At 35.9% G+C, this 27,394-nt stretch overlaps 1 protein-coding gene across 4 annotated transcripts in view; it reads right to left on the bottom strand.

The window, feature by feature from the left end:
- The window catches only part of stim1a (stromal interaction molecule 1a), a 39,380-nt gene that overhangs the window by 8,442 nt on the left and 3,544 nt on the right, over positions 1 to 27,394 (bottom strand). For all 4 annotated transcript variants that reach the window (XM_058744352.1, XM_058744354.1, XM_058744355.1 and 1 more), the window contains exons 3-8: positions 24,992 to 25,122; positions 20,857 to 20,971; positions 16,752 to 16,863; positions 15,587 to 15,702; positions 10,921 to 11,098; positions 1,948 to 2,125 (exon numbers count right to left, since the gene is read on the bottom strand). In XM_058744352.1, the coding sequence (XP_058600335.1) occupies positions 1,948 to 2,125; positions 10,921 to 11,098; positions 15,587 to 15,702; positions 16,752 to 16,863; positions 20,857 to 20,971; positions 24,992 to 25,122 (830 nt within the window). The remainder of the gene's footprint in view (positions 1 to 1,947; positions 2,126 to 10,920; positions 11,099 to 15,586; positions 15,703 to 16,751; positions 16,864 to 20,856; positions 20,972 to 24,991; positions 25,123 to 27,394) is intronic.

Here is a 27,394-nt window from a genome sequence, read left to right as displayed (position 1 = left end):
CGGAGAGCCGAAAGACCCCTTTCTTACAGAACAGCGCTAATGAGCTTCAAACCCACAGAGATTTGTGCCGCCCTGTGACCCAGAATACCCACTTAGCACCAGGGTTTTAATAGGCCAACATGGGGAACCGATGCAAACACACAATTCAGATCTATTAATGCCACTTGTGGATTTCATACATATAGACACAAACTGAAACCTTATACTGTCACAGACGGAACCACTTGCTGTCCTTAACATATCAGAGCTTGTTATAATTCTCTTCAGCTTCTGCAAAGATTCTTCTCCAGATCTGAAGCGTTAAACAGCCCCTTATGCAACAGCACTGCAGTAATTGCTCAGTAAAGTAGGCCACCGCATGGTGATGCACTGGACACTGCACTGGGAAGATACTCAAACTTCATCAGTACAGGAAATCATTTTGTTGATAACCTTTCAGATCATCTTGCAAGCATTTCCACTTAATTCCAGACCATTATTTTAATTATATAAGAAAGCCTACCCAATCAGAATCAAGATAAGCACGGTATTACAGAACCTTCAAATTTGAGGTCTAGACTAGGGTTGTAACGGTATGAGATTTTCACGGTATGATAATCGTCTCAGAAAATATCACGGTTTCACGGTATATATTAAATCAGTAACAATGACTCGTTACTGATGATAGAGTGAATGATAGAGTGATGACAATGAGTGAACAAATCCTTTATTGCAACAACCTTGAAACCATTTTAATGAAAGTCTCCCTTGTGAATATTTTTTAAATAAAAAAAAAATAAAGCTATAAGCCTCATGTACATCTATAATCACACTAACATTTTAATTAATGTTTTAAAATGTTATCAAATTAAAATTTAACAACTTTATTTTTGGCAAAGTGCTGCACAACAGAGGTATAACTAAGTTGAAACATGGACAAACATGATATTCCTTAAAAATAATGTTTAAATTAATTATAAAGAATATTATTACTGTTGTTGTTATAAATTTTAAGTACATTGTACAATGCTAATATATTTCTGTCATGACTTCAAGTTAAATTGAACTTTTATTTTGACGGGTTGTAGCGGACCTTTGAGTTTCAGAGTGTATTTGACAATGGTTCGTCTCAAATAAAACTAGGAAATGTTTATTTAGGTTTTCTCTCAGAGCAGCTCTGCTGATGTTCATGTTTATATAGACGCTGAAAACACCATTAGTGCCATGCATGCATACTTCAGTATGTAGTAGCTCAAACGGCGCCACTCTTACATTCATTCATGCATTTAGCAGACGCTTTTATCCAAAGCGACTTACAGTGCATTCAGGCTATACATTTTGTTTTATCAGTCTTATCTTTTGATTTATCCATCCATCAGATTGCACGTTAACGTTTTACTGTAAATCCCATGCTCACGACTGCACTGGGATTCCCTCTGCATCATGGAAATTATACAGCCTTTTATCTTGTTATAAATGCGACATACCTTTATTTGCACGGAGGCATGGTGTCCGCGAATATGAGCGAACATGTTGGATGCATTGCCTGCTTTTGCAGCCACATTTTTTGCCAATTGGATCCGTCCTCAAGGACAATCCCGCGTTCGTGTTTTTTTTTTATATATATCCGAAGTATTCCCATACTGCAGATTTAAACTTTTTTTCGGCGGGGGATGGAGATTAGATATAATCTGTCTCTGCCATTTCCTCTACACGTGCGTGTAAGCAGCCACATGAATGCAGAGTGAAGCAGCCGAAATAAATTGCATATGTGCGGGTGAGTTTTTTTTTTCCTAATTTTTTTTTTTTAAAACCGTAGATATGCAATAGTTTACGGTATGATAACCGTGCACGTTCAAACCGCGATAGACCGTCATACCGGTATATCGTTACAACCATAGTCTAGACCAGTTAGACCCAAGTCTAACCACACTTGAACATCTAGCATATTTATTAGGTGACTTTTACCTGCTCCAGCTCCTCCTCTGCGTATTTCTGTCGGCTCAGCTCGTTCTCAGTTCCCTCTCGGAGCTCCTTCAGTCTCTGCGCTTCTTGTTTGGCAGCGTTGATCTCATCCCTCATCTTCTGCTCCAGGTTTACCTTCTCCACCTCCACTGAACGATGCTCCTCCTGAGCGATCTGTAGCCTGTGTATAGAAAACCACACAAAATAAGTCACAGAACACTAGTGTTACATCCTACCAGTACAAAATAAAGTCATAAAAATGTGCATTTTTATATGCAAGATGCATTCCTGCAGATCAAACAGCAAAACATGTCATGGGTTTGACTCCCAGTGAACGCATGAACTAACAAATGCATTCCTTGAATGTCACTTTGGATAAAAGTGCTTGCCAAGTGCAAAAGTGTAGATGCAGTTACACAGTAATACACTTTATTCAGTAGAAAATCTTTTTCTTCTATACAAAAAAATTCAATTTGAAATTGTTCTTTTGAACTTTCCATTTATTAAAGGGAAAAAACAAACAAACAAAAAACTATCAGTCGCACAAACTCAATGGTTTTAAACAATGATAATTCATGTGCACCAAATCAGCATATTAGAATGATTTCTGAATGACACTGATGACTGGAGAAATCAGGTTCAGTCTTAAACTATGCAACTAAGAGCCATTTTATTCAAAACCAGTAGACTGTGAAAAAAACTCAGTGTTTCCCCTGCCATTATATTAGACTTGATTTTTAAAATGGAATCTACCTGAATAAATTATGTAAAATCTCCTAAATTAATCTATGTATAATGAATTGAATAGAATTAGTGAAATGTGCTCATTTATTTTAAGTTGATTCTCAAAAGTCTGTGATTTTGAGTGAGGCCTGTTTGCATTTGATTTTGAGTTATTTTGTACATTTAAAAGACTGTATACAGCCAATCAGCTCAAGTAGGAAAATACTTGAGCAATACTGGAAAATACTGCACTAGCACTAGCAAAACTACTGCTCATTGAACAAGGCTTAATGCCTTATAGGAGTAGTATCCATAACCATAAGCGCTACTCTTCTGCACAATGGTAACGATTGCGAAAACAGAGGAAAACACATCTCTTGGTTTTATTAGCAAAAAGTCCTCAATATTTTCTATACAACACTGAACCACAATTTCTTTAATGAAATATACACACCTTTTTTAATTAACACCTTATTTATTTTTTTAATTAAAACTACAAGACCCATGATTAATTTTTTTTACAATGATTCACGGCAACCCGTCAAAATAAAAGTTCGGTTTAACTTGAAGGCACTGCGGCAGAAATATATTACTATTGTTCAGTAGAATGTACGTAATAGGCTGCTACTACTAAAATTATTAAAACCTTATTTTTAAAGTCGGCATGAAATGGAAGTAGCGACTGTCTTTTTTCTCTACTGTGACATCTATCCGAGTGAAACAACATCTGAAATGAGAGGGCGGGACTTGATTTCATTTTGTTGCTAACAAAATGGAGGCAGATCTGACGCCAGTTTGCAGTTAGTTGTGGGGGGTTTTCTCTTCAACGGATTCACCGCCGACACCCTAGCATGAATAATTTTTTTTAATTTATTTACTAAGGATGACGGCAATGAGGACGATCAATGGTACAAAACAAATCTCAGAGAGAGAGAGACTGCCTGAATGACTGAGCGCGTCCTCCAAGTCATATTCATAAAAAAAAAAAAAAAAAAGGTTTGCGATGTAATGTTGTGGTAATATCCTTTCAACTTTTAAGAGTAGTGTACTCCCCCCACCCCATTGGCTCGCGTCAGCACTGGTCAAAGCATTTATTTCTATAAAGTGAAGCATCAGCTTCAGCTTTCCCCCTGTCGTTTATCCCAGCGTTTACCCCTTACGTCACTAGCTCTGCCCTTGCACCATCACTCGCGACCGGAAGAAAAGATGAGTCGTTTTGAGGGGGAGGGGAGGTTAACATTTTTGATTAAAGATTACAAAGGCACATGAATTAAAAAAATAAAATAAAATAATGAAGCGCACGGATAAATTATTTATAATAAACACTACAGTATTCCATTAAAAAAAAAAAAGTATTTTCAAATTTTTGGTAATAATGTTTTATGCCTAAAAAAAAAATGTAAATGCATAACAGAATTTCTGAGCAAAAAAAAAAAAATAAAATCATAAGGCTGTTGTAAGAATAAAATTAAATTGTTTTTATGCTTTAGACATATTAGACATGCAAAAACAGAATTTGGTAACAAAACATAAGCTTGGAAGAAATAAAACATTTCATAGGGTCCTAAACATGTAATTTTTGTAAAATTTTCATAAATTGATGTTAAATTGTTTAAGTTCCATGATTAATTAGATATGCTTTTTGATTAATAAAATTTAAAATTACCCATTAAAAAGGTAGTCCAGATAAAAAAATAAAAAATAATAAAAACCGAATCCCAATAGCTGATATTTATACTAACATGTACACTGGGGTTCAAAAGCATCTGAAACCACACTGAAAATCTGTTTGTATGTTTTCTTATTATTTATTTAGTTTGATTTTGAAAAACAAATAAATAGATAATTTAAATAATAATAATCATAATAATAATAATAATAATAATAATAATAATGAGTTCAGAAAAACATCCATGTGCATAAATAAAAAAAAAAAAAAAAAAAAAAAAAAACTCAGTTCAGAGAAAAATACCTGAAAACAGAATGTGCATAATTCTGTAAAAAGTAGTAACTGATAACATAAAACATTGTTATTTAGTTAATTGGCTTGGCTTATATACTGGTCTTTTACAAACTGCAAATACTCATTTTGGTAATAAGTTCTTGGAAAAATTGTTTTGACAAGCTTTTATAATAAATAAAAAAAAAAAAACAGGTCATGTCAGGTCATCATAAAAAAAATCCATTATAAACCGTCCATTATCAGGATAAAAGCTCTAAAGATTAAGAAGCCACAGTCATAACATAATCCTTGCTGTTTGCCTGGGTTTATTATGTCTGTGCGCACACATATATACACACATACATATATATATATATATATATATATATATATATACACACACACATACACATACATATATATACACACACATACACACATATATATATATATATACATACACATACATTATATATATATATATATGCATGCATATATATGCAGGCATAGTCACAAAGTTTACACATACAACTGCAGGACGTTCAGTCAGCCAAAAACTGCATTCACAGGAAACTTTGATTGCAAAACTAGGGTGCGGCTTTAAAAAGAAAAAAGATGATGATGTCAGAGCAGAAAAGACGAGCGAAATCAACACTGACAACTCTAGGCTTCCCTGAGCTACGACAGGATTAACGATTTTTCCTGGCGACAGCGAGAGGAACCGCGGGGCCCCTGATTTACTCGGTCGCGTCTATATAAAACCTCAGATCAATCTTCCCTTGTCTGGGGGCTTACCTTGAGGCATTTCCAATGGCAAAATTTCAGGGGACACTGGACTGCCTCATAAGACACAATATAAATTGCTCCTGAATTATAAGTAACATAATTCTTCACAGAGAATTAAACTTTTAAAATGAAGCTTAAATCAGATTGACTAGTTTGTATACGTCACCCGTTTGAACTCATGGTAGGTCTGTTTTGAAAACTTTATTTTTAAAAATCAATTCCTCTATGGAGAAAATGAATGGGATTTTGAAATGAACACAGTTGAACTATGGCTTATGCAGTGTCACTGATATCCAGAAGATGGCACACCGAAGGCTTCGGAGGCCTGATGGAAAGAGAAACAGGTGGACTGGGGGAGAAGTGGTCATTGAGTGAAGGACTAGTGTAAGGTGATCTGAGCCTCCAGCCAAGACCGAAAATCTTCAGCACTCAGTCCTGACCTCGGTCATTCACCATACTCTAAATCAAGTAATCGTGCCTCAGTGTTACAAGCCAACAACAGATATCTAGGCAAGACAAGTCTTCTCATTTACAATCTCAAATGCTTTATGATCATGTATTTAGGAAGCTTTAAAGTTTTAGTTCTAAAGTTGCTTGAGCTCAAACGATAATTGTGTGTTTTACTCACAAATTCAAAACAAAACACTCTTTTGTGCTGGTGAAAGTACAGTTATGAAAACAAAAGACGCTACACACAATAGACTATATGCATGCAATGATTAATTCAACTCTTCTTTTATTCCTCTCCCACAAACATGCATGCAAGCTTAGATAAACACGGTTCATTGTCAAGAACATTCTCTCACATCTGATTTTATGAGGGTCAAATAAGCATGTCAGAGTTATGGGAGAGTATAAGGATGGTTTCTAAGAATGAGAGTCATGTGAGCTTGCCTCAAATACACTAGAGAGAGAATTAAAATGAAATTCTCAATACCATTTAAAAAATTTTTTAAAAATGCCGTAATGTCAAGTAATAAACTTTAAAAGTAATTTGTCCCAGAGTGCCAGTTACAGTGAAGACAGCTGTAAAAGTACTTTTCTATTAAACTCTTTTCAAAGCTAAAATGAAAGCCAAAAAAAAAGAAATTTGTATTCATTTATAAAAAAATAAAATAAGAGAAATAAATTTATTAAACAAGGGTGCATTAAATTGATCAAAAATGACAGTGAAGACATAACATTACAAAAGATTTATATTTTAAATAAATGCAGTTCTTCCAAACTTTCTATTCAAAGAATCCTTTATAAAAAAAAAAAAAAAAAAAATCATGGTTATTATTATAACTGTAAATAATAAGAACCATTTGAGACTGAAAACCATAATGCTAAAAATCGGCTTTGCAATCCCAGGATTTATATTTATTAGGGGTGGCACGGTACATGTATTCGTCCCGAACCGTCACGGTACGGGCGTCTCGGTTCGGTTCATGAGGCCTTACGACGAATACAGGCAATTCACCCCCAATCCAGAAGGGGGCGCCCGCAGTAATGCAACGCTGTTTGATAACCGCCAGCAGAAGAACAGCGAATGCCATGAGTTGCGCACTTGAAAACAAAGCCCCCAGACCGTGACCATGTGTTGATTCTGAACGCGTCTCTGACATAGACTGACAAGGGAGTATACTTTAAAGGCTTGCGCACTCAACTGTTTGCGAAATGGAGCTTTGTGCTCGTGTATCCTACCTCTCTCATTCGGCACAAATCCAAATATTCCATAGTATTTCCATATTTGCGATGTAAAGTATCTGAATGCTAAGCTATTATTTATTATGTAAATTATAGGCTTTGTACTTCAGTCGCATTCCAACGGTGACACAGAGGCGCGTGCTGATGTTTGGCTCACTGTATTTTATTTTGATAAAGTACCAACTGAGCTGTCAAGTTAGCAATGCTGGAACTGGTGTGTGTGTGTGTGTGTATATGTGTGCTCTCCGGCGCAATCACTTCAACTGTTTCCTTATACCAGCAGAATCAACTTTAAACACTTATTGTCTTATTAATAATCACTGTATAAAGGTCTGCTTTTATTTGTGTACACACACACACACACAATGAAAACAAAACAGATTTTATATATATAACATGTAATAATATTTAGTATTTTCACATCTAGATGGGAAAAATTGTAATTTGCACTACTGTCTGTTCAAAATAAATGAAAAGAAACTGAGCATAGTAGATTTCTTTTTTTCCCCTGTTGTACCGAAATTGTATCGAACAGTGACCCCGAACCGAGGTACGTACCGAACCGTGACATCTGTGTACCATGCCACCCCTAATATTTATATATATTTTAAAAACAAATCAAACAGAAAACAGTTTAAATTGTAATAGCCTTGGTGATGTCTTCCAGAAACATTCAAAAATCTTAAATATTTCAAAGGTTTGACTGTTAGTGTATGCATGTATAATGTATTACATAATATATCAGTAGTAATAGTAAATAAAATACTATATTCTGTTTTCACATTTTCATATTTTTATTGATTTGAGAGCAGTATGTGTATAATTTTAAATTTGCGAATTCCTTTGACTGGTAATGTAATCACCTAAGCATCCTACCAATACCACCGCAACAACCCAGAATGACCTAGCAACCTCGTGGCGGCACACTAAAGCGACTGAAAATCAATGCCACCCACCCACAACATCCTTCCGCAAATGTAAAATTCTACTTCACAACATGCAATTCCAATCAAACTGAATTGTAAATTGCCATGCAGAAGGGGCAGTTTACATTACACCTCATTTCTGACTCAAAGAGTGACTGGACCGGGATCACGTGTGTGGTAATTTGGAAGAGGTTTGTCTGGTGTGAAATGCATCAACACACCTACACAGGAAACTGCTGCAAAGCCTGACTCAACACGCCTTGATAAGCCTTCACAATACTTCTCAAATGGAGAAAAAAAATGCCTACATACAAATGGTCACTGCAGCTTGTTTAAAGGGCAAACTGACATTTCGTTTCATCTCGAAATGTTCCTAAAACAAGCCTACATCAAATTAAATGTACATTTTGGGAAACGACAGCCCACAAGGACCTGTGTTCATGTATGACATAACTGGCCGAGGCATTCATTTTATTTTTATCCTTGAGATAAAAGCTGAGATGATTCGAAGTATCTGGGGTTAATCACCTCCCTCCGGGGCAACCGAAGCACTGTAGGCCTCTCACCCACCAATCACCGGAGACGTAACCCGGTGACTCGGCCGGCACTCGCTCCCGTGCCTTTCTCTCAAAAGGTGACAGACTACAAGTCTGCATGAGGACTTCTATAGGAAGCTAGCGAATGACTGTTGGAATTGAGCATGAGCGTTATCTGCATTCTCACATTCCTAAAGATTTTCAGCATGTGTGTAATAGTTTGCAAACACCGCCGTCTGACGTATTCAACACTTGCTGGTAAATGTTCTCAGTGAGCAATGAGAGATGTAACGGGGTCCTTTTCCGGTTTGAAAACATAAATTGTGCACAGCTGTAAAGTCTTTCAGAAAAAAAAAAAAAAAAAGAATAATGAATAATAAACTGCATAATGCCATGTTAAGATAAATTGAATATTTGTATGTATGTTGGGAAAACAAAATGGTAACGAGGTTAACATGTTTGGTTTAATTTGACATTACAAGTACCACAAGGTACTATTTTATCAAATATGCAGTTTTCAAAATCGTGAAGTCCCCATAGCATTAGGACAGAACTTCAAGTATTTTAAATTAAGACAGAATGACAGAAAGAAAGACAGATAGACAGACAGATAGATATCTTCCTCATTTTCAAGCCATTCCTCTTTCTCTTATACATATGTTCTCCACTGCAGTTTATTCCCAGGTGGCTCCACATCCTGTTCCCTCAGAAGGGAATCCAGGCTCACTAAACACTGTAAAAACAGTATTTTGAGATATCAAAGCATACAGGAATTCATTTAGATAGTTACGGTAAATCATACGCAATGCCATTCTCACTTTATGAACTCCTGTGCGTAAAAACATTATATGTCAGTGGTTTCTTCCACTATAATCAGTTAGTTAGTGCGTAATGTTTGTGCATAAACAATATCTGCAAAGTTACGATGCTGAAAGTTCAATGCAAATGAAGACATCGCCTTTTAAAATTATGGCAGTTTAATGCCTACAAAAACGGCTTGTAGGGACTACAACAAGCTACTTCCCTGTAGATAAACCCTGCCCCGGGAACATCCAACAAAGGGGGCGAGGCCATGTTGCGCTGCTTTAGAGAAGAGGAAGAGCTAGGCGTCAGAACTAGGGGTGCAAGAAAAAACCTAATCATATATGAATCGTGATTCGGTTTTCTAACGATTCTAATGGATTCACAAGTTTTAAAATCAATGTTCTAAAGCAGCGGTTCTTAAAGGGTTAGTTCACCCAAAAATGAAAATTTGCCTGTTTTACTCACCCTCAAAGCATCCTAGGTGTATATGACTTTCTTCTTTCTGAATTATATTAAAAATTGTCATTGCCCTCCAAAGCCTTACAATGGGATAAGCGGGCGCTTTTTGTCAACAATTCAGAAGACGTGAAAAAGTGCGCGCAGCCATAATAACATGCCTCACATGGCTCTGGGGGGAGGGGGGTTGAATAAAGGCCTCCTGTAGTGAATCCATGCATTTTGTAAGATAAATATCCATATTACAAACATAAACACTTTTTTCTCACTTCCGCTGACTGTCATACGCGGTAGGTGTTCCGGCGGATGACGTAGGACGTCGGCGTTGCGTGATTAGTGACGAATGTAGAGAGAGAACAAAACGCCGGAGACTGGTTTTCCTTTGCTAAAATAAGGAAACTTTGTTTCCTTTGCTCCTGCATATTCTCAGAGGTGCGCACACGACGCCAACGTCCTACATCATCCGCCAGAATGGCTTCCGCGTACTTCTTTCTCTCTCTCGCTCTCGCATTCAGATCGTCAGCTCCTTCAATAAACTGTGTTCCAATTATACACAATGTGTATAGACAGACAGATCTTTTTCACATATCTATGAGAAGCGTTAAACATGGACGCGCATGCGGTTGCCGTGCTGTATTAAAGCTTTAATCAGGATAAAACCGCATATTAAAAGCTAAAATAAGCAGTAGCATTTACAAATAACAGCGTATCTAAAAGTATGAGACAGCAACAAAAAAACAAACAAAAAACAAAAACATACCACTAAGAGCCATGCTCTTGCACAGGTTCCGCACGATCCTCTTCACTAATATCCTCCGTCTCTCAAACGGGCTCAAATTGATAAGCAATAATAACCGTAGTGCATGCTCTGAGATGAGGGGCGTGACGTTTCTGAACGCACACTAGGCGGTTTAGTGAATCACAATACACTGGGCAAGCTAACCAATCTGAGCCCATCGCGTATTTCTAAGGGAGGGGCTTCATAAAACCAGGAAATCATTGGAGTGAATTAAAAACAGCGCAGACTGTGCCTCCTTACACGTGTGTCAAGTGCTTTGAGTTTCTTACACTTGTCCAAGAATCTAAAAATAGAGAGAGCGGAACAGGTTCTCACTTCTGCTGTAGGTCGTGAAGGCTCTGCTCCGCCCGGTGGAGGCTCTCCAGGTCTTTTATCATCTTCTTCATGTGGTCTTTAGAGTGCCGGTTCTGGATGTAAGCGAACCAGCAGCCTCCCATTCCGATGACTATTGACACCACCAGCATGAAGTCCTTCAGATGGTTATGTCTGTTCACTGTGAGAGACAGAAACCATACATCAGACAAGTATAGTCCTTTAGTAAACACAGTGAATAAGACAGAAATGAACTCATTATTTGCAATATTTCTAATAAGACAAACAATAAATCAGTGAGCAACGTCTCTGGGTAAAACAGCCCTTTTATTAATAGATTGAACAGTTTTTGAATTGATACTTTTCAGTACTGAATGAAACAAAGGACACCTTCAACAGCTTTCGCATGAGAAGTGTGTCGATGATGCTTTAAAATGCTGCATATGTAGGCAGCTCAAAAGGTTTTGGAACAGATCTCATGACCCATTTAAGAGTGCAAAGCTGAGGTGTAGGTTGTAGTAGTAGAAGTCAATCTGCATTCTGCACAATGAGGCAAGAACATCGAAATTCAGTTTGCAAACCGATGCATGCAATACACAAGCTTTCTCTGCAAGCTGTCCAAATGCTTCCCACAAAGCTGTTTAATGCATGGCATTAAAAGCTTTTTTCTTGCAAATATTGTACTGGAACACAGAGTAAGCTGCAGTGCATTCATCACGTAAAGGTTAAAGCATTCACTTACATTTACTGTAGGGATACATGGGCTTCTGCGGTTACAGTGCTGCAATACTTACCACTGCTGTGCCATTGGGCAAGACAGTTAACCTAACAATAGCCCCGGGGACAGCACACAGCCCTGACCCTGGATGACTCAATTTCTTACTCTACCTTTACATAAGCATTATTAAATATAAATGTCTGCATTGAGAGATGGAAAAAAAACAAAACAAAAAAAAACACTTCTCAACTCCTCATCCTCTAGGGATCACGACCGGTTGTCTCGCATGAAAAATAGTTGGTCTGCATCAGCTTGATAGCTTTGATAACCAAAAACTAACACACTAAAACACTTTTTGCAGAGCTTTTGCCTTTGATTATAAAGGATATACACTACCAGCCAAAGGTTTACACCATTTTTGAAAGACTGCAATTATTTAATAAAAAATACAGTAAAATCTGTAATATCATCTGCAATAACAATTTCTATTGTAATGCATTTTAAAAGGTAATTTATTTCTGTAATGAATAAATTAAAATATAATGACTATGACAATATTAGCATATTAGAATGATTTCTGAAGGATCATGTGACACTGAAGACTGGTGCAATGGCATCTGAAAATTCTGCTCTGCATTACAGAAATAAATTTTAAAATATATTAAAATAATAGGAATAAATTATATTTTACAATTGGTGAACAGGCTATTAGTTTTGCTTTAAAATCTTTGCTGAGCATAAAAAAAAAAAAAACTTAATTCTTCCACACTTTTGAATGGTAGTGTAGAATAATAGGAAATGCAAAGGAAGGCTGAACTTAAACCTGCATGACCCACATGAGAACCACAGCTCAATGTGTCTGAAACATCTGCACTAACAGCTGCTCTATGGCTGTAACATTAAAAACAAATCTCTAAAGCAGAAGGCAGTGATGGGACGCTCTCTGGAGACAAATTATTCAAATGTTTTTGTTAAACGTTGAGGCGTAGGCTTTTAAAGCCTGTCAACTGTGTCAGCGATTTTAACAAAAACGGGGGATATGAGAGTCGTGTTTTTGATGATAGTACTGTCCTGAAGTACGGACAGCTGTAATCGGTGTCTAAAGCTCGGTAGGGTGGTGTTGAGCCGTCACATGCAGGCTGCACCATCTCCCTGGTTTTCTGGAGCCGGACCTCTTCAGAGTCAACTTGAACAATGAGATCTGCCAAATACAGACCATCAGTCTATGACTCCATGTTAAGATCACTGTGACAAATCACTGACGGTCTCAATGAGGGCTGACAGCAGATGTTTTTATAATAGGAAGCACAGTAGGGAATGTCAAACGCAAATGTCTAAAATTAAGGTTGCAATAAAAACAATTTTCCATTGTCGCTCTAATAGAAGGACAGAGGTATTAAAAGTAATAAAACTTATATGATGCAATGATCAATAGAAATTCATCTGCTGAAAATACACAGTAGTGTTCAAAGGTTTGGGGTTGGTAAGTTTATTTTTTATTTTTCTGAAATATATTTGTTTTGCTTAGTACAATTGTGAAATGTTAAAAAAAAAAAAGTTTTTCTATTTTAATACTTTTTTTTTTAACTGATGCCAAGCTGAATTTTCATCATTTCATTATTCAATAACTATCATTATTCAGTCTTCAGTGTCACATGATCCTTCAGAAATTTTAATATGCTAATTTGTCGCTCAAGAAACATTTATCAAAATTCTTATTGCTTGTTGCTGATAAATGCTCAATATTAAAATGTACACAGGTTTTTTCTAAATAACAAAAATCAGTCGTTTAAAAGGTGAATTTAAGCATCAGAATATAAATGCACAGTATGAAAAAAAATTATTTTGCAACCTGCTAAAGACAAAATTTAACAGTGTTAATATATTAGTGTTTTAAAGATTTACTTTGAGTGTCAGATTAATCCAAGTTTAAAATAATAAAAAAATTTAAAAATCTAAATTTTAATTTAAAACTATTATCAGCCAATAAAGTAACAATTTATCATGCATCCAAAGTTATTTTCTGAATTTAATAGCTTCACACTGTGAGTGCTGTTGTAAAGTATGTCTACATAGTACAACAGACTATAATTTTAAAAGCACAAGGTAGCTCTTTTATACAAAAAGAAGGAAATATATACACACCACATAAAAACAGAACACCTGCACACTGTTCACAACATCTCTGACAGGATGACCCAGCTTTTTTGGGCCAATTCTCTGTCAAGGAGCTATAAATTCAAAATAAATATTTATAAACAATGCCAATAACAGAAAGGAAGTCATGTCACCTAGCTAATAAAAACTAGTGCTTTGGCAAGATCTGGAACAGCATTCTGAACGAGACATTTAGCGTTGTGCTAAATCACGTTCATGAAATGTCAAACACTCTCATTCTAGCACTAAAACAACTTTGTTCCTGCTCATAACAAAAGGCATGTAAATCACATGGTTATGTCAGCCCTGGTGTATTCTGGGGTGTGGTTACTGTACAATCTGTGACATACAAACCAAGCTGATGTATGGTCAGCAAACAGAAAAGAGCGCATGCTGGCACAGACTGAACCCGTTTTCAGGTCAAGGTAGATTCTTTAGATAACATTCCCAGGAATGTAACAGACTGTGTAAGAATGTGCTCCTGGGAACAAGCATTTGTGCAAAAACAAAAGGCGTCAATTAAACAAAAGAAAGGGAATGCATCAAAAATGGTCTCTCTTTTACAAATACCTGTAAACCTGCCGAACCAGTACAGCAGCATTCTGGAGGGCTAGACACGACGGGCCGCATCTGTTTTAGTGCGCCAAAGACGTGTGCTCAGAATACAGAGTGATCGTCTACACCCTCCCTATACAGCTCCTCAAGCTTTCCCAATCGGCCTACAGCAGATGACTACGAGCCTCGCTAGACCTGTGGATGCTGGCTAATTGGTCTCAAGGAACATTCAAAAAAAAAAAAAAAAAAAGGAACACTGCGGAAAAATAAAATGAAAGAAATTGCATTGATCAATATGGCGAAATATGGCAATGGGTTCATCTGGTCTTTTTGTCTAGAAGTAGCTTAAAAATGCTATTGTTAGCCTGTTTTTGGTCTCTATAATACACTATTGTTCAAATATATTGTTTAGTTTTATTCAGCATTAAATTGACCAAAAGTTACAGTTGCTGTCCTTTTGAACTTTCTAATTACCAAAGAATCCTGACAAAATGTAACCGTTTCCATAAAAATATTAAGCACCGATTATAATAATATGTTTCTTGAGTAGCATATCAGCATATTAGAATAATTTCTGAAGGATCATGTGACACTGAAGACTGGAGTAATGATGCTGAAAACTCACGCACCATAGGAAAAAGCAATATTTTTTTATCAAATAAATGCAACCTTGGTGAGACTTCTTTCATTAAAAAAAAAAAAAAGTCAAACTTTTGAACAGTGTAGCTACTCACTCTCTGACTAATACTGTAAAAAAAAACAACAACTATTTGATCTTCCTGCATACGAAGGCTTTAAACAGTGATGCATCCTAAATGCCAAAGCCATGTTGGATGACAGAGTTTTCCAGATAAATGCCAGTCCAAACTAACAGTTGGCTGTTTCTCAGATACCAAACACCACGTTTGCTTTTCTACCGCCCCTCCCACATACAGAACAGCAATTGCTGGCAGTTCACTAAAAGACATCTGAAGCCCAAGTAGATAAGCAGGTTCCTCTGAGCTTATTTGCATGTTTTAGTGGGCTATAAATCATCTGAAGCTGGCTCACGTTTGAACATGTTTAAAGGTAAAGTCAGATTAGAGTGAAACAATCACAACTAAGCAGACACAAGGTACAGATTGCTAAAAACATTTCTAGAATATGACAGATACATGACAGATTTAGGTTAGTTGAAAGTTTGCGATTTATGGCTTTGGTTCAATTTATGATGCTCTACCAGAGGAAAATCTTACTCACTCATTGGAGCTCCAAACAGAACGGTATCCAGAGCCTTGAGCTGTAGTTTCTGAAAGTGACTCCGGTCCAGAATCTTCAGGACGGTCTGTGTCAAAGTAACGTTCTTTACCGCCAATCTAGAAAAGAGAAAAATAAATAAATGAATACAAAAGTGGAGCAGAAGTGTTCTGAATAAGAGGCCAGAAATGGCAAAAATGCGTTTCAGAACTAAATAAGAAACATTTGACCATAATAAATAGGTTTTAAATCGAGGAATGATGCTCACGGCGGTCAAGTTTTGAGTGTCAAGTAATTCCTGTCTTACCGAAAATAGAATAAATGCTCAGTTAGGATAAGTGTCAAGTGTTTCCCATCACACTTAGACAAAACTAATTTAACCAGCATGTCAGAAGTTAAGAGCAGTCTCAAACATATTCAACACATCCTGCTCTTTTCTTTAAAGCTGCTGTGTTTATTTTTTTCACTACTAGCATCACCATTTTTGGGGAAAAGAAACCAATTTACAAATGGCTTAGCATGAATTCCAGTTGTCTGGGCATATTAAACTGGGATAGAATGTGTTTTATAAATGTTATATTTACTTACACACTACCATTCAAAAGTTAAGGGTCAGTAATTTCTTTTAAGAAATTAATACTTTTATTAAAGCAAGGATACATTAAACTGTACAAAAAGTGACAGCAAAAGACAATGTACCAACATTTCTATTTCAAATGCTGTTCTGAATTTTCTATTCATCAATGAACACTGAAAAAAAAATGCATTGCAAAATAAAAATATTAAGCAGCACAACGGTTTTCAAAACTGATAATAATAATCAGCTTATTAAAATTATTTCTAAAGGATAACGTGTGACACTGAAGACTGGAGTAATGATGCTGAAAATTCAGCTTTATCATCACAGGAATAAATTACATTTTAAAAATATTAAAATAGAAAATGTTATCTTGAACTATAATCACATTATTACCGTTTATTTGATCAAAACGCAGCCTTGGTTTGCATAAAAGACTTTTTTAACAGTAGTGTGCATATGCGTATACACAATTATAAACAATGCACTATTAAAATAATTTGTATTATATATACACAATATTATAAAAATTATACTTTTACAATTACAGCTTTAACGACCACTCTACCCGTTAATTGGTCCTTTACTCACCGGGGCATGGATGTGCCATTGAAATTCATCTTCCGGAAGGCTTCTTCATATTGTGACAGCTCGACGTAGTCAATAAGCCACTCCACAACCTTATCCACTGTCCAGTTGTACACTGGGGAAGAGAAACACAAAGCTAAAATTAGGCCAAATTCATGAACATCATCACGTATCAGAATTCATTTAATCAAAACAAGCTGATAAATGCTGTGTAGAACGTGTGACCAAAAGTGGGTGGTTTTGACTTAAAACGAGTCTCCTAATGGAGTTTTTAATTTAGTAAGAATCGTGACCGTTTTTAAAAAACAAATCGTTACATCAGAGGTCTGCAGGGAATAGAGCGTGAAAGAGAAAAAGGGTCAATATCTGATTCTGAAGAAGTTTCTCTTTCATGCTGAATTTATCGCTTTTAATCAATTGATGAATGATCCTAATCATGCGGTGCGTGTTTTTTTTTTTTTTAGCCTTGACTGTACAATACGAGCCTGGTGAGATCTTGGGTAGAAGCCAAATCTTTCATGTCAGACTGAACATACATATATACACACACACACACACACACACACACACACATACACATATCTTAGAACAAACTTACTTGAACTGGGGTTTATGAAAAAACTACACGAGTCTAATAAAAGCTAATAATTAATAAAATTAACAAAAAATAAAAACGAATAATCCATAAAAAAATCAAATCTAATGTAAAAATAGGAAACATCAAAATAAAACGCTTACTAAAAAGATTAAATATTATTTGTTTTCATATTTGTAATTATAACGTTTACCCACGTCACATGACTTTTTGGGACACTGCTAGGGTTATCTGCTGTGTCACATTCTGACAAAAACACGCAAAGAAGTTTGCCAGAGGCCAAGATTCATTGCAGTTAATCAGCCATCAATAGCAATGACATACTAAGCGATCAAAACTGCCCATGATATTACAATGAAAAGGGAAAAGTCCAAAAATAAAGCATACAGAGCAGATTGATAGCTGGCATAAAAACCATCCAGCATAGAAATCACATTTTAATGGAGTAAAAATATTACACTGGCATAAATAACAGAGATATTCACTGTCACACCACATTTGAAAAAAAAAAAAAAAAGCAGACAGTGCCAGCTCTCAATGAAAGCACTGTAAGAGTATATCTCTCTCGCCTGACCCTGGCACAAAACTCTGCTGTGTGTGTGTGTGTGTGTGTGTGTGTGTGTGTGTGTGTGGGCTCGGCTGGGACAGATTGGCTTTCATAGCCTTGGCTCTTCAGCTGCACTTTGAGGAAGAGCTGCAATGCAGGATAAAACAGACCACAGAGAAATAAAAAGAGAGAGAGAGAAAACGAGGACCAGAGGAAACACAGAGAGAACGCCTGAACCCTAGACAGACATTGGGGAGGGTTTATAGTTACGATCCAAGAATTTAAATGTGCACAACCAGAACACATGCATGACGCATCACGCAATCCCATAATACAATGTGCTTAACTTGACTTTTCATTTCCAGATGAAGGAAGTGCAAGTAGCAAGTGTGAATTCATTCATTCATAGGGATGTGGCAAACTATATATTTTTTTAAACGGCTACATTAGCAACATATCAGCACTAAGTGCAACCCTTAAATAGGATAACTAACAGGGTTAACATATAAATAGGTTCAATTATAACCTGCAATACCTTTCAAAAGTTTAGGGTTGGTATGATTTTTAAATGTTTTTAAAATAAGTCTTGATTGCATTTATTTGATCAAAAACACAGTAAAACATTAAACATTAAAATAACAGTTCATATATTTTAAAATATCATTTATTTCTGTGATGGTAAAGCTGAATTTATAGCATCATTACGCCAGTCTTTAGTGCAGGGGTGCAAACTCGTCAGGGGTGAAAAAGGTGACACCTTTATATGATTAAAAGATGTTTGAGCGACAACTCAACAAGGACTGTTGTTAAGATACATGAACTTAATCAGGGCAAATAAACCACTGTAAATATTTATTTCAGCACTCGAATTATTGAAGCAGCTGACGGGCTAAACGCGAGGTGTTTCTGCGTCTTGAAATAGGCTGTTACAGTCATGTCAGATACATGTATGAGTTGAACGCACATGAACGCCACCACAAAGTCGTTATTATGAGTGGGAAACTTGAAATTTTCTTTAAGCCCCGAGTTTCCGATTTGGCGGCGTGTCCGTGAAAAAACGTGTCGGATGCAATGGACGCAGCCAAAGACTATATGCAGTGTCGGTAAAGTTGTTGAAATGAATAAAATGAAAACTATATAAGTTACATAGCCTACACACAATATTATTATATAATTATAATAGAATATATAATTATTCAGTTTACATCACCTTCATAAATGAAATAAAACGGAAAAAAGAAAAAAAACACACTGATGCACATTCTTCATTCGGTCATAAGTTGCTTGCCGTTAGCTTGTTCCTACACGTTTTACGTAGCCTCTGGAAATATGGATAGCTTGCCTGCAGCGTCTAAAAGTTATGCTTCAGGAGTGAGATTGGTTGGTTGAGGGAAAGGACATTAAGGTAAGCCAATCAGAGGCAGAGTAGGGCGGGTCCATTCCTTTGCCAACAGGGGAAAAAACGCTACAGGTGACGTGACACAGATGACGCGCAGATACGACCCCCCATTAATTTTTTTTTTTCTTTACAGATCTACACGATTCACGTGAATAACCTATTTCAAGGTGAAAACGGCAAATTTTGCCGAAAGGTGACAAGTTTGCACCCCTGTTAGTGTCACACGATCCTTCAGAAACCATTCTAAAATGCTGATTTGCTGCTCAAAAAACATTTCTTATTATCAATGTTGAAAACAGATGTGCTGCTTAATATTTCTGTGGAAACCAAGATACTTTTATCAAGAATAAATAACAGTATTTATTTCATATAATTATTTTCAATAACCTTTTATTGTACTAAATTATCACAGCATCAGTTATAATGGGATAATCAATGATGCAGTCACTATGTTACTAGCTTCCTATGTAGACAATAAAGATAATATAGATACATGATTAACTAGATGAATAACTAGTATTTTCTGTTACTTTGCATAGTTTTGTTCATGATTTGAGGATGAGGTCAAACAAACTATTTTGTTGTTATGGGCGTCTTCACTAAACAAAAACTTGATAGGTAAATTTATTGTGATGTCCTGACTTAACACTAACATATGGTTACTTACTAATTCAGCATTATTTAATGTATTTATTTATTTATTTTCTTTCTTTCAGACACAAACCTGCGACACATTCCGGTCCAGTAGATACACTGCAGCAAGCTTTTATTCCTTTTAGCATTTTACCAAGGCCTCATTCACAGCTGTACATTTATGAGCAGGACACACATGTTGAGTGTTCTGGAGCAGATCTGGAGTTTATCTGAATTTGGAGGAGGTGTTGAAAACCATTGAAAACTGGCTTCCTAAGTGTTCACACTCCTGCTGCTAAGAGGCCCATTTATGCTAGCACTTAACACATGCCCTACAAAAAGCACCATGCACCAGCATTATGATTGTACCATGTTACATTGAGATATACACATTATTATTATTATTGTTGTTGTTATTACTAAAAATAAAGACATATTTGTTGTAATATTTCACTGAAAAAAAAAAAAGTGTAACATTATTTATAAATAGTGTTCATATTTTACAGACATACTGTAAAATAAGATAAACATTATGGCAGTGATAGTTTTTCATATTCCTTTACCATTGTATTAATGTAAAAGTAATGCAAGTAATGTAAAAGAAAACCATTTTGTTATTAATGATACATATGCCATGTCAAAACCATGTGGTATCACAGAATGAATTTAAATAATTAAAAAAAATAATTCCTCAGCATTTCATTCAGCTGTACAGTTCGAGGCACATTGTGCAATCAACTGAAAAAACTAGACATAAAAAAAACAAAATCTGACTCAAAGTCAGCAAAAACCTAAGAATATGAGCCTGCATTAGCAAAGGTCAACCGATGTGCAGTTTCTCATGAAAAGGTACAACATACTCCCAATTACATGTGAGAAAAGCATGACGAGCAGTTTTTGCGCTAATGGCTCATTATGAAACGGTCACACTCACCTTCCGAACTCTTCCAGGCGTTCCACAGGTCTTCCACGCTTATGAGCTGGTCGTCACCGTGGAAACTATTGTGCTTTGCTTTGGGGTCATGGTAGTTGAGGTCCTCTCTTAAAAACTGTCGGATAACAGGGAACAAAATTAAATCTATTCCAATTAGAAGCTCAAGGATGCCAGTGCATTCACAAGGAAGTGAAACCTTTGAATATGATTGCAATATTCTCCACTAGCATTCTTTATGTTCCCTTCATAAAGAGTTTGAGAGCAGAGATTTATTTATTTTTATATTTCCTTTACAAAGACCTTGAGATGTGTCGAATAATTTGTTTGTGTACAACAGCACAAGCAGACACTTAATGCAGCCCTTAGAAGTACTACAGTGGTACCATGGTATACTGAAGATATCAGATATTTAAAAAAAAATACAAAAAATTAAAAACGAAAATTTCAAATGTAAAATCCCATAAATTAAACAAAATGTAAATACATACAATTATAAAAAAAGAACGAAATTATATAAAACAATATACAAATAAAACGCAAAAAAAAAATATATATAAATACATAAACAGATATCATTAAAAATAATATTCTAAAATATTAAAATAAAACATAAATATATATTTTTTCTCTAATGGATAACAGAAGCCTTTACAGCCATGTAGAAACTTAGATCTTAACCCAGCTATGACAAGCAATACTCCATTTTGTTGGTCGCTTGGTTTCCAAGCCAGATAGTCCTGCCCACATCGAAAACTCACTGGACCCGAAAATGACTTTGTTTGACCATCGTGAGCAAATGACCAGAACAATTCAATGACAATAAACTGTTTACTCTACAGAACATTTAACAGCCAACTCATGTCACTGGACAGGGTCTATCTTACATGTAGACAACATGATATTTTAAGACATTCCGGGTCTATTAACGCCGCTGACTGTTCTGAACATATAGAGAGCAAAGGCTCTGTTTGCTCAGACACAGCAGATGGCAAAAATGATTACACAACATAATGCAACAGAAGGTTAAAGCGCAGATCATGGGATATTTAAGACGGTAAAGAGCTTCAAACTGTGGTTAAACTGCAACCACTGTGGGAGATTTGTCATAAACGTGTAAATATTTAGATAAAGACCAACCACACCTGCTTTCTTGAAATCAAATTTGTTGTTTTAACACTATTCAAAATGGCTTTTGACTGACATTTCAAAACGTGTAGAGATGCTTGGCTTTTCCCCCACAGCGGAAAAAATTTAAATCCACAATTTCACTGGAAAAGATGTCACCAAGCCATTAAAAAAAGAAAATGAGTCATGGTTTTCAAACACAGGCCAAGACATTCTTCAACATGCCCACTCAAAGACAAGTGTCAAGCAAGATGAGCAAGACTGCTGTGTAGCTAGAAACCTACACTGAACATAGCGCAACCATTTCTAACGGTTCATTTTTGCAATTGTAAACTCAACTCTATGCCATCAAACCGTCATTTTGAGATTTTGGAAAAACGGCTGTCAGAAGAATACCAGGATGCTGTATCCATTCTGTGGGATTTGCCTTGATGCTGCTTCGAGAAGGCTGGATGCAGCAGGACAGCACGCCTACACAGCATATCGCTCGACTGAAAGGATGCCAGGAAGGGGCAGGCCCTGCGTATGCTTCCAAAACGACACCCAACAACAAACACGATGACCGGCTTTCCTCGGGCAAATGGCCACCGGTTCCAAAGCAGCATCAGAGATTTTGGATATCATTCATAAAAGAGAGATGGTACAAAAGGCAAATGTGAGAGTTTATTGCTTGGGAACATATTGCTGAAAGAATGAACAGGCCTAGCCTGTCGGGACTGGAGTCTTTCATTGCAGTTTTGAGTGGGTTAGTGTTGTTCAGTGTTAGCTAGTGGGCTAATTCACATTGGTAGCTGCTAGGCTAACTCAATGTGGGTGAAAGAGAAAAACAGATTACAGAATAATGAAACAATGCATGTTCAGTGAAAAACATTATATGGGATCAATTCTAACTTAATCCATTTTTTTTTTTTGGAACAGTATATAATATATATACAAATATGTTCACATTTGAAAAAAAGAAGAAATATTCGCTTTTCATTCAGAGGCCCAAACTGAGCAAAATATGTAAATTGGCTCAGAATGCAGATGCTAATTATGACCAAAAATTTTATTATGATAACCGTATAGCAGACTAGTTACATAAATTGCATATCAGTGTGTTTTAGTAAGATTGTATTTAAATGCTTAGATTTATGATCAAAGCTATGCAGTTTTTATTTTGGGAGGCAAAATATAAATGCAATGCAAATATGATGATGATTGAGAGATGAAAAAAAGAAATATTCATCAAAAGCCTGATGCATCATATTGGATATGTAAATTTGAACTTGATACTTAAGATTTGAACGATGAAAGGTTATCCATCTTATTTTTCAATGTGAAAAGAAGCTATTTCCTGTAAACGTGCAAGACTCGTGATTCATTAGCCACTAAAGGTAAATAGTTCAAAGAAAACCAAATGTAGGTAAACAGTGAAATGTGCACTATAAAGCAGCATGATTATGATAAAGAGTTCAAATAATATTATAAATACTGTTTTTGTAGAACTAAAAATAACAGCTAATACATTCAAGTTAAAAATGGCTATGCACATGTTAAAAATAAGCTGGATATTTGGCTAAAGACATCTAACAACAACCACTGCATCTTTATAAACTAATTGACAAGTTGGTTGTTGGATGACTAGTATCATAACTATCTTGAATTATCCTTACTCCTGACTAGTAGTAAAACCAATGCCTCAAATTCGTTCCTGGAGATGCAAGTAGTGATAACTGTTGAGAAAACGAGCAACAAATATCCCATTTCACAAGACTAGTCAACATGTCATATCCTTGAGTGGTAGAATGCTGACTTATGCATTACCTCATAACCAGTAGGGCAAAAGTCTTTAAGATGACAGTCAAAAACACGTGACAAATGACATGCAAAAGTGTAGATTTTGACTAGTTTATCCCTCATAATCAGTGGATTTATTTAGTGACAGCTCAAGCTGATCCTAGATGAGAACTCTGTGTAAGACAACTACACAAGGGTCTGAACTAGTGGTTATGACCTCTGCAGACCACCTGACTCAGAATAGCACAGCGAGATGGCTTCTGGTTTCCTGCAGAAATGTTTCCTGCATCTTGCAGCCCAAAGTGCTAAATAAGACCAACCATGACGTGCATTGCTGCACTACGTCACACAGACTGACAATTCATCGTGTACTAATGCTTTAACAAGCCAATATCACTGGAAAGTGATTAGCCAAATCTTATTTTTTACAGCCATCCTTACAGAAGGTTAAAAGGATGCAGTCAACTTGAGCACTATAATCTTGAACTGCTAATAAGGCTGCGACTGTTTGTTGCGTAAGAGAAAAATCCCATTCCTTTTCCCCATACATACAAGACGCCAAATTCCCAGTAAAGAATTACATAATCCATTATACAATAAAATAAAATGATTACCCTATAAACAATATTTATTATTAGCGTTTATCATTATTATTATTTAATATGAATATAAATAAAATGTCTATGTAAATATATAGTAGTACATTATAAAATATTATAAGAGTATAACGCAACAAATTTAATAAAATAACTTAAAGTACAGTCTTGCACCTTTTTTCATAGGTTTATACATATAATTGTTTTTATTTTATTTCATGTAGATGGATTATACATCTTTTTATGCTTTAAATCAAAGTTTGTAATTTTTTGAATAACTTCAGAGCTAGCTGTATTTGTTCATGAATTTTTGGAGAAAATAAATTTGAAAAATACTTCTAAAACCACGGCAGTCACTGCAGTACCCCATAGTGTAAATGAACAGACAGCTTGTAAAATGAAAAACATAAATTAAACCTAATATTACAAGGGGCAACAAGCATCAGGCTACCTATTAGCCTGCTGCAGATTATTCATTCACCATCATGCTGACTTGAACTTTAACGCTATGAGAAAAATTAAATCAGCTGCTTAACCACCCACAGTGTGAGGTTAGAAGAGAACAAAGGTCAATCAACTGCCTACTTAACCAAAAGTTAGCCATGTAAAGGCAGCTTTAAAAGTAATTCACTGACCCCATCGGTTTCTGAAACGTCCACATTGCCATTGGCATCGTCGTCCATTTGCTTGTGAATGCTGCAGATGGCCTCAAAACTGAGGATGGCAATCTCATCCTGACAGAGCAGCTTGTCAATGCGGCAAAACTCTGAAGAAAAGAGACAGACATAGTTAGTGAGATACTTAAACAAGCCACGGCTGCAAACTAGTGGAATTCCTGGATCTTTGTAAACTTTAAACAAAACATAATTTGCCTTTCCTCTGATACGACTTTCATTTCCCTATGTCGTCACTAAATCCATACAGGCTATTGGATAATGTTAACCACTGGCTATAGTCATTGTTTTAGTGGACAACTGATATGGATTTTTTTATTTTTTGTGATTTATTAAAAAATTTATTTTTATTTTTTTAATAATAGACACGCAAATGCTGTAATACATCTTTCTTACATCATTTACATTCTTCAACCGTTCTGTCAGATATCGGTATGAAAAAAAAAAAAAAAAAACTTTTTTTTAGTGTTGTCAAAACAGAAGTCTAGCTTCTAAAACTTATTGGCCAAACATAAAAAATTGATGGTGATACTTTAAAAAAAATGCAGAATATGGGTTGGTACATATGAGCCTTGGCGATTTACTGGTCAAACATTAATTGTTTTATTATTAGGTCTAGGTCCATTCTCTTATCAAACATCCACTTTTACAGTTCTCAATGGATAAAATAAAGCTTTGTCATACTTTTTCTAGGTTAGTATCCTGCTTCACACATTAATACATCAAATTATAGAAATTGAGTTGCAAAAGGCAAATCACGATTACTAAGTTCTAAGTACTCATTTAGCAGGTGCTTTTATCTCTTATGTTACGTTCCATGTCATAACGGTGAAAGGTCCTTCTGGGTTTCAAACCTGCAACCTTTTGGTAACCAGCTAAGATCTTGAACCATTACGCCATCCAACAGTACTAGAAGCTTTACTGGTTTTTAACTGAGAACTAGCACATTCGACAGGACCACAAACAATAAAAATAGCGCCTCTTTGGAAATAAAGGTGGATAAAAACCCAATATGGCTTGTTGCCTCAGCAATAGTTAATTTAACTGTCGGGGGCCACAAAACACTCTTTAATGAGAACATTGCATGCTAATGAAGACTGTCTGTGTTTAAAATGATAGCACCGGATCCAATTTCAGAATTCAGAGGTGCTTCTAAACAGTCTTCTCCAAATCCCACTGTGTCCATGGAGGTTTCCAAGTCCAACTATGAGGGGGGCTGAAAATAGACCGGCTGTGGTATTAATTAAAACTAGCAAACAACTATTTTTAGGCTGCAAATCTGTACAGCTGTTGTGTTACCACACTCAAGGTTCTGAGGGCCAGGAAAGCTCTGGTTTGTGCCGAGAGAACCTGCAGTATAGTTTGTGTGAATGCTCACAAGTGGGAACTTTATCAGATCAGAGATCCCCCTTTTTGGGGGATGACATTTATTTGAAATAGAAATTGTCTGTAACATTATAAATGCCTTTACTGTCACTTTTGACCAATTTAATGTGTTTTTACTGAATAAAGGCACACTTTTCAACAGTTTTCTCCCTTAGATATCAAAGCTGTTGGAAGATTAACATTAATTCATAGATTAACATTTTCTTGTAATTTTGTCATTATGGTTAGAGGGGGGGAGAAACCCCAAACTTCCTCTAACGCTTGAATGAATTCGATAAAGGCCAAAGTTGCCACACTTCCCATGTGCCTTTTAATCTAAGCACTGGGAAAGCCAGGAAGCCAGGAAACTCCATTATCTAAGACTAATTTCAGTACTCAGCTCTTTATACTGTCTATATAAGTGACTTGGCCTGGTATTTTAATGCTGTCAAACACACTTGTGCCTGATGCAAAGAATAAGTTATCTTAAACACAGAAATATCATAAGCATTGTTAAACACCTGTACATGATTCTAAAGCCACAGCTTCTGAAGTTTAATGCAATGAGCCCAACCTGCTCAGAAATAATGTAACACCAATTGCATATAATGTGTACACTGTACAGCATGATCATTTGCTTTGCAAACTTCCTACCCTTATAAAATATTTACATTAACCAGCTTCAGATGCAAAATAACAACAACCACCTATGGTATTACTTCCCACAATTGGAGAGAGAACAATGTTATGTTTAGATTGAGAATAGCATGCTACTTTATCTTTGCAGTGTGTAGAGTATGCAAATTCTCTGCATGCACAAGATACCCATGCAGGTTATCTGCTACATTTACAAAAACTTGCAGTATATACACTCGACTTGACCTTTCATTTCCAGTGTGATGAATGAAGTGGAAGTACTGCAATTTCCAATGTTTTTAAATCACTACAGTACAATAAAAGTACAACACTCATACAGACATATGCATTAAAGATGCAAAA

Source organism: Onychostoma macrolepis, chromosome 15, assembly GCF_012432095.1.
Source record: "Onychostoma macrolepis isolate SWU-2019 chromosome 15, ASM1243209v1, whole genome shotgun sequence".
Taxonomy (NCBI): domain Eukaryota; kingdom Metazoa; phylum Chordata; class Actinopteri; order Cypriniformes; family Cyprinidae; genus Onychostoma; species Onychostoma macrolepis.
Note: the sequence above shows the minus strand (reverse complement) of the source record. Positions and strands in the feature narration are given on the sequence as shown.